The 8,403-nt window shown below is 41.8% G+C and overlaps 6 protein-coding genes across 6 annotated transcripts; all 6 read left to right on the forward strand. All coding sequences in view use genetic code 12, as the record gives it.

Moving 5' to 3' along the window:
* Window positions 1-874: 874 nt before the first annotated feature.
* PGUG_01221 (uncharacterized protein) lies at window positions 875-2,074 on the forward strand (the record flags this gene model as incomplete). The annotated part of the gene is made up of 1 exon (XM_001485500.1): window positions 875-2,074. The coding sequence occupies one exon, from the start codon at window positions 875-877 to the stop codon at window positions 2,072-2,074; it is 1,200 nt and encodes a 399-aa protein (XP_001485550.2).
* A 538-nt stretch (window positions 2,075-2,612) lies between these two features.
* On the forward strand, window positions 2,613-3,773 carry PGUG_01222 (uncharacterized protein; the record flags this gene model as incomplete). The annotated part of the gene is made up of 1 exon (XM_001485501.1): window positions 2,613-3,773. The coding sequence occupies one exon, from the start codon at window positions 2,613-2,615 to the stop codon at window positions 3,771-3,773; it is 1,161 nt and encodes a 386-aa protein (XP_001485551.2).
* An 898-nt stretch (window positions 3,774-4,671) lies between these two features.
* PGUG_01223 (chromatin DNA-binding EKC/KEOPS complex subunit) lies at window positions 4,672-4,920 on the forward strand (the record flags this gene model as incomplete). Its single annotated transcript, XM_001485502.1, has 1 exon — window positions 4,672-4,920. One exon carries the CDS (start codon window positions 4,672-4,674, stop codon window positions 4,918-4,920), a length of 249 nt encoding a protein of 82 aa, XP_001485552.1.
* Window positions 4,921-5,157: 237 nt separating this feature from the next.
* Window positions 5,158-5,694, forward strand: PGUG_01224 (uncharacterized protein; the record flags this gene model as incomplete). The annotated part of the gene is made up of 1 exon (XM_001485503.1): window positions 5,158-5,694. The coding sequence occupies one exon, from the start codon at window positions 5,158-5,160 to the stop codon at window positions 5,692-5,694; it is 537 nt and encodes a 178-aa protein (XP_001485553.1).
* A 267-nt stretch (window positions 5,695-5,961) lies between these two features.
* On the forward strand, window positions 5,962-6,930 carry PGUG_01225 (uncharacterized protein; the record flags this gene model as incomplete). Its single annotated transcript, XM_001485504.1, has 1 exon — window positions 5,962-6,930. One exon carries the CDS (start codon window positions 5,962-5,964, stop codon window positions 6,928-6,930), a length of 969 nt encoding a protein of 322 aa, XP_001485554.2.
* A 313-nt stretch (window positions 6,931-7,243) lies between these two features.
* On the forward strand, window positions 7,244-8,008 carry PGUG_01226 (uncharacterized protein; the record flags this gene model as incomplete). The annotated part of the gene is made up of 1 exon (XM_001485505.1): window positions 7,244-8,008. One exon carries the CDS (start codon window positions 7,244-7,246, stop codon window positions 8,006-8,008), a length of 765 nt encoding a protein of 254 aa, XP_001485555.2.
* Window positions 8,009-8,403: the final 395 nt, after the last annotated feature.

The raw sequence follows: 8,403 nt of genomic DNA on the forward strand, positions 1-8,403 counted from the left end.
TACATTGAGTAACATATACGGATTCTGGAATTTTGGTTTTGAGTGGAAGAACCGGGAGTTTTTCACACCAAATTATCAATGTTAGCTCTTTAGCGTCAGAATGCAACCTTTAGAGCGTGCATACGACTGCAGCATACTTTGGTTATTCGCGAAGGTAAGATCTTATTTGGACCAATGAAACGATTTTGCCGTATGCCGGACTCTCACCACAGTCATGCCGTTCCCCACACTGAATCTCGTTTACTGGTGCGGCTGAGTTGATCATACGAGGAAGTGCAATGGGAAACAAGAGTGAGGAGCCTATAAACCTGAGATGCTATAAAATGTAATTGGGTTGAGTATTGCGTGACTCGCAATATAGCTAAGCTTGGAACGAGAGCTATTTGTCGAGCATACTGGAAATCTTATGATGATTATCACTAATAATTGTCACTTATTACCCTCACTAGTAATTGTCACTGATTTTCCTCACTAACAATTCTCACCAACTATTACTAACAGTTCACATTCGTGACTCATTCGAACTTGTGATTAGTTTATGACGCCGATCACTTCGTATCCATGACCCCGTGGTTAAAGCCTTATCGTCTACCACATGGTTGCATTGAGGAGTCATGCTTTCGGATTTACTATCGTCGGCATTGAGCCGATCTTCATTACACTCAATTTAATGACCTCGCTGATCAATTCTCGGCATAAGACGGCAAAAGGCAACACGGCTGGACGGAAGACGGCTCGGCTATCACCTCGACGTCACCATGCGTCAGATGGTTCCTCGAATCACATCAATGCACCGAGATGACTTTAATTTACGAACTCGAACACATTGTCTTGGCATGCATTTAAATATCCACCCAAACGGCCCCGAAGGCCAATGGCTTCAGAACCTCCACCTCCATATGAGAAAGAAACACCAAATGGCGAAATTACATTCGCATCCCAAACTGAAAGATTGGAACAGTTATTCCATGACCCACCACGGTACCCTACCATTATCGAAAACCCGAAACCCTCGAGCTCCCGCAATGGGGTCAGCTGTCTTATGTCGCTCACGGCGTTCATAATGTACCTTTTGGTGGTTATTGGCTGCTCAGTTAATGGGTTAAAAGGCTTATACTTGGTCCGCTTTGACAACGTGGGTGCTCGTTTCTTGGTGAGAGATTATGCTTATGCCGCTACAGTCACGGCAAGAAGAATGGAGGTGACAAGTATTCCCTCAACCACAAGAAGCTTCTCCTTGAGGCCTTCAATCGAGGCATTTGCAACCGCTACAGAAATTTCCGCATCGGGTAATATGGTTGCAACCACCACCCAGTCCTCGTTCACAACTCCTACATCTGCCAGTTCGATGGGTTCATCAAAAAGCGCTTTTCAATCAGCAACAGCATCCTGGAGATCTAGAACAACTCCCATTACTAGTGCAAGAGCCCTGGCAACATCATACTACACCAGACCAGAAGCCCTGTACCTTCCAACCAATTTGGGAAATTTCACGGTATTTATGGGCTACTATGGTACAGTCAAGAACGCACACTATCGTTATGGTTGGTCATTGGGAATACCGTCCGAGTACTATGTTGGTATTTGGTCTTATGGCTATTTTTCCACAGGCTACAAAACAAAGAGAAACACCATTTATTCTGGAATTGACTACTCGAAAATGGTCAATGATAACGCCGTTGTCTGGGTGTATATGCCTGGGCTCAACTATAAGGAAAAAGAGATTGAATTTCTGGGAAGATCCAAAATGAACCAGACAAATAAAATTGCCATGGCACTCCAGCCTTTATCTGTGATCTTGATGGTGTCACTAGTGTTCTTTGTTGGAATGGCATTTCAAATACTTCCTCGGAAATGGGCCCGTTATATTGCACCTCTGACTGTTGTCTACTCACTTGTATTCAACATTCTATACAACGTGGTTGCAAGAAGGTATGGTTCTTATATTACCACGGCATTTCCGAAGAAAGAAGTCACTGTCGACAAAGGATTGAAATCTGTTCCAATTCTCTGGATTGCATTTGCGTTCCAGTGCATCACCAGCTTCATTGAATTGATTCTTCTGCTTCATTGAACTGCTATTTATTCTTGAGATGAAATTATTGATTATGATCTACGATACAATGTACGAATAGAGAAACTAAAAAATTAAGCATTTGAGAATTGTAGCAGAATCATAGAATTTGCACCAGAATCAGTCCATTCCAAAATAAGTCGTGAATTGATAAGCAGCTCCAATCAAATCAACCCTATTAGGGTCATTCACCGATAAGATCTTCCTGACAGTTTAAAGCAAGTGAGACCGAGGCCTTATCTTCACCACCTTGCATGACCTCGTTTTGAGTGCACGTGGAAAATTGATGAAATTAGTGACCAAAAGTACGAGAATTAGCGAATGCCATAGTTGCTTTCAACAATTTACTGCTTACGAATTATTCACAGTATTGCTGTAACACGGCCCTCAAGATCGGCTGCGAAAATCGGTAATTGAGATAGCGCCGCGCAGACCAGCGCACCTAACCAGATTTACACCAGATTTACGAACAGCACCAATTGCTTGGCAGTCGCTTATAAGCACAGAAGTAGCTGCTATATGGTCCACTGAACCAAGTATGGACACGGAATTTCTACCAACATATGAAAAAGCGATCCACTCAAATACTGCAACATTACCTGTTGACGGAACCTCACCATTGGGCGGCACTCAAACTCTTAGAAACCACGAACAACCACCAAAGTATACTCTTATCGATGGATATTTGCGAGAAAACTACAGAAAGTCCAAGAAAAACCCATGTTTGGCATTACTTGGTTGGATCTTGTCGATATTTGTGTTCATATCATACCTCATTGTCGTCTTGGGATGTGTGACAAAACCACTCAAAAACCTATACTTTGTTCATTTTGACATTGAACATGCCAGTTATGTTAAGGGAGTACGTCGATATGGCTATGGCTACGCAGCAGAAGATAAGAGCAAACTACCGCTAAATGAAGTGGATACTAGCAGTGCGACAGTCTCCGAATTTGCAGCCATAAAGAAATATGATCTTTCAAGTGAAGAAGTTACGGAAAGGTTAAGCTCAAGAACCACTCCCAGCCCTTCAAAAGCAATCCCTTTTTCAAGAGATTCTGTGTCAAATCCATCTCTGCTCTTGCCAACAAGAATCCCATATCTTGAAACGTATATGGGATACTTTGGTCCACTAGATGACAATGCTACCTATGTGAGCGGAAAAGATCTTTTTCTTGATCAAAGCTACTTTGCGGGAGTGTGGGTTTGGGGAAGGGAAAATTATGGTTTCTACGAATCAACCTACTTACCACTTGAGCCAGGGTTGAATATTTCTCAAAAAATGAACGAATACACAAGTACTTCACATCTCAATATGGTTGGGTTGAACTACTTACCCGATGAGTTTCCTCAAAGATCCACTGTACTCCATTGGAACAAAGTATTCAAAGCCCTTCAGCCCTTATCAGCAGTGTCTTTATTTGCAACTTTCATTTTTTTGTTTCTCAGCTTTCAAGTTGTTCCTACAAAATTTACCTTGGCAGTATCTTTGGTGTCACTTTGCATTGCACTTGCTTTTAATGTGTTGTATACTGTTGTTTCCACTTCTTTTGCTTCCAATTTGTCAAAGGCATTCTGCTTTAAAGAAGTACCAGTAAAACGAGGAACAACCTCAATTATCCTACTATGGGTTAGCTTTGCTGTTCAAGTAATCGTATCAGTTTTGCGAATACTGATTTTTTTGACCAACGACAGATAAATCGACTGCTCGGAGCCAAATGTAAAACACATCGTTTGGTGAGAAATTTAGGAATTTTCTGTGATTTTTTGACTTAGAGTATATTTATGACCAATTTAATGATTAAGATTGAAATACAATCACCAGTAAAGAAGCTCAACCATCAATATATCACTTGATTTGCAGCCATTTCTTTACAATTGAGGAAAGACTTTTGGAGTACATTGCTAATACTCTACTGTTGTCTTGGCTGCAGCACACCCACACATTCACGTGAACGCTATTGGGTCGGACCTACGTAGAGTTTACAGATAGTAAACCAGAGGAAGTCTTTTGGTTATAAATAATGCAAGGACTGTATATAAAACACCCAAATCTTTAATAGATTAGAAGTCTGCCGATGGAAAGGCGTGAAGGATATAAGATGAAAAATACCTCTTTCAGCATTTTGTTAATGTTACTCCATGAAATTGCTGATAATTTCGGCAGTTATCATATTCTTGTATGCAAAGATTTTAGGCTTATCCTTGTTGGCAAAAACTTACCATGTGAGACAATTTTATCACAATACAATATCACCACCATACTACACGAAATTTTTCGTATAAGTCTACCTATAACTCTATATAAAGAAGAGTATATAGAAAGTGATTATACGATATGCCAAACTTTGATGATGTTAGAGATTTCAGATACAAAAGATATGGATATTATTGATAAGTATAAATTGATATCTAATAACATTGAAACCATCTCTGGGTTTTTTGGGGTAAATACGAGCTAAATATATGCTTTGAAACATAACTGTCTGCTTCTTAGTGTTGTTGACTTGTTGGTTCTCTGGTGTATATTTCATCAGGCACCTGCATGCAGCCTGGTTCTTGTTCAGTGAGAAGTTAGCCTGATCTTTCATCTCACCATGCTTCCATGTTCGGTGACTCTAAACATCCCTTTTCAAACGGAAAAACAAGCCGTCATAGCAAAAAGAAGCCTAGAACCAGATCCAATTCTCAAAGCTAACGAATTGGCTGTGGAATATATCGCTGAGGACTCTAGCCTAATTTGCAAATTCACCGGGGTCAATGATAGAGCACTCCGAGTGGCTATTAGCAGTGTCATAGACAATCTTAAGACGGTGGTCGAGTGTATGGATGAGTTTGAGCGATAGTGAAGTACTGGTAAGATTGAATCTGAATCCAGAAACTTATGAAATAGAAAGAAGATACTCAAGGTAAGTACCTATGCATATAACGAATACGAACAAAGCTGAACATTTGTAGTATTGTAGAGATCAAATTGAGACGGACTTACTTTCCAAGCGAATAATTTCCCTAATAATTCTTCGCCAATATTCTTCCCCAGAATTCTCATTCTTCACCAATTCTTCGCGAATTATTCTTCTCCAATGCATCCATCGCTCGCTAGCAGCAGGCGATCCACACTAATAAAACCACTTCTAGGAAACTCTAAGAGTACAAAAAGGTTTATACACCCAACATCAAGCCCATGTGGCATTTTCAAGCCTCCACCGATCGAAAAAGATGTTTTTCACCACGAATACTCAATTCGTCCCGACACTTATGCATTCAAAGTGGCCAATACCGGTCCTCATCCCCTCCAAAAGTCAGAATCTAGCCGATTCAACGCCATTGACTTCATATATAAACATGCTACAAACTATCCCTTTTCTGAAAGGTCTCCAGAACAAGTGTTCAATACCTTTCCCAAGATCAACGCGGCGAAATTGAACAGAAGAAAGGCTCGTCCTTCAAAGGTGAAGATGTTGACGGGAGATTTCATCGAGGACAGCTTGTACAATCAGAAACTATGGATACTTTTCAAAAGAGAGTGGAGATTTTTCACCCCGGAAAAACCATTTGGACTACAACAATATAACACGATATTGATGACTTTTTGGGAAAATTGGGAAGAATGCTTATAGCAGAATTCCGACCAGAAAGGGAGGCACCCAAAACCAAACCAGCCCCCTCCAAAGCCATCGGGCCAATTCCAAATTTGCTTCAAGAGCCGTTCAGGTATACCAACAGGATGCCCAGGTGGCTCGCAACAGTCTCGAAGATCACTTCAATTATGGCATACCCCCACAGAACTTTTTCTGCCTCATTACGGAGAAGCTTTGGCTAGGTATCTTCTTGTAAACTACAAGCTTAACGGCACTTACCCCTATGCCGATTTGGTGATCTATGAAATGGGTGGTGGTAATGGAACGTTGATGTGCAACGTACTCAATTATATCAAAGAAAACCAGCCCGACGTCTACGCAAGAACCCATTACAAGATTATTGAAATCTCGTCGCAACTTGCAACCAAACAGATGGAGAGTGCGTTGAGAGCCAAATTAACAAGAGAAAAAATCGATAATAGTAAGGTGGAAGTGATCAATCAATCGATCTTTGAATGGGACAAGGTGGTACAAGAACCATGTTTTTTCATAGCACTTGAGGTGTTTGATAATTTTCCCCATGACTTGGTCCGCTATGATAACACGACTGGTGAACCCCACGAAGGTTATGTTCTTGTTGATGAGCAAGGTGATTTCTTTGAATTTTTCACTCCCGAATTGAGCTATTACACAGATACCTTCCTTCGATTGCGGGAGAGCGACTCAGAGTCCGTATTGAAGAAAAGCAAAACATGGAAAGGAAAATTGGAAACAGCAAAGAGTCTCGTTCCATTCAAATCTCATGATAATATTCACCCACTTCTCCAGTCGTCACACAAACTAGGCCTTAAAAACTCATTGTTTCCATTTAAAGACAACTTGACACCGGGAGAGTTCATCCCTACGAGACTTTTACAGTTTTTCCAGATCCTCAAACACCGGTTTCCGAATCATTCTCTTATATGCTCGGATTTCAATGCCCTTCCCAAAACCATCCCAGGCTACTATAATGCGCCAGTGGTACAGACGGTGCTCAAGGACAAAATGGTGGACGTCACAACATACATGGTCAACCAAGGCTACTTTGACATTATGTTTGCAACCGATTTCAATGTCGCCAGTTCGCTCTACAGGCAGGTGACAGGAAAGATGCCGCGAGTTGAACTGCACCGCGATTTCTTGGAGCAATGGGCTGATGTCGAGGCAACCACCACCAAGGCGGGCGAAAACCCCATGTTGGACTTTTATAGAAATGTTAGCTTCATGGTGAGCTAAAACCTGTAAATAGAATTATGCAACTAAATGCGCCGGAATCGGAGCTGCAAAAGGTTGAGTGAGCCGCACGGCGCACATTAGGCGAGGTGGTATCGGCATTTCACGTGGAACTACGGCATTTGTTAACGGCGTTTTTCAGTAGCGGTGATTTCCGTATCCGTTATCGTGCATCAAATAGGCGCCAGATGTGGCTTCTTATAGATGATACGAATCATTAATTGGTTTCGGAATATTACCAACCGTCAGCCGCACGATGAGCCACAGTGTGCAGCAGCTATAAGAAGTGCGATGCCATTGTGCATCCCGGTGCATAATGGGCTTTTTGACTGACCCACTCAAGCGACTCAAATGGGGGTTTATACCTACCAGACGTGAGGTAGAGGACGAGATTGAAGTGGATGTGGTGGAGGTTAAGTCTGATGAGAAAGCCGACGTTTCAAGCGATTCTACCGCTGACGGCCCGGTATTGGAATATCGCGATGAGCTGCAACGCAAATGGTATAAATTCTTTGACGAGTACGAATACCGTCTTAATAGTAAGACCAGAAGTCAACACAAGTGGTTCAAATGGTTTAATGAAACCGATACCGCCGCGGAGCGCAAATTGATTACCAAACTCGACATCCTCTTAACGTTCTATTCACTCATGGCATACTGGGTCAAGTACTTGGACCAAACCAACATTAATAATGCTTATATCGGAGGCATGAAGGAAGGTGTGGGCATGAAAGGAAACGATTTGGTCAATGTTCAAGTCATGTTCAAGATTGGTAACATTATTTTTCAGATTCCATTCATGTACGCTCTTTATGGTTTACCACTCAACTTTGTGCTTCCTGCCCTCGATGTGTGTTGGTCCATTTTGACGGTTTGCATCTACAAGGTGGAGCATGTGGGACAACTTAAGGCAATAGTGTTCTTTGTGGGAGCTTTCGAAGCACCAGCTTATTTGGCTTATCAGTACCTTTTTGGGTGTTGGTACAAGGTTGATGAAATGGCTCGTAGATCCATGATTTATTACTTTGGACAATTCCTCGGCTTGATGACTAGTGGACTCTTAAGTGGTGCCATAGAATGACATTTGGATGGCGCCAATGGGTTGGCAGCTTGGCAATGGATCTTCATTGTCGATGGTATTCTCTCCATTGTTGTTGGATTCATCGGCTTTTATGTTCTTCCAGGAACCCCTACCGACTGCTACTCGATCTTCTTGAGCGATGACGAGATCAGATTGGCCAGAAAAAGATTGAAAGACAACAAGACAGCTACCAGACCAGACAAAGACCTTGTCAAATCACTTTTCTCTTTCAAACTTTGGAAACGAATCCTTGGCTCGTGGGAAATTTATGTGTTGAGTTTGTGGAACATTTTCTGCTGGAACAATAATAACGGTACTTCGGGTTCGTACGTTTTGTGGATCAATCTCTCGAGACAAAAACGTAATCCAAGATACGGAAAGGGAAGAAGCAAGAT

This window comes from Meyerozyma guilliermondii, genomic scaffold, assembly GCF_000149425.1.
Source record: "Meyerozyma guilliermondii ATCC 6260 scaffold_2 genomic scaffold, whole genome shotgun sequence".
Taxonomy (NCBI): domain Eukaryota; kingdom Fungi; phylum Ascomycota; class Pichiomycetes; order Serinales; family Debaryomycetaceae; genus Meyerozyma; species Meyerozyma guilliermondii.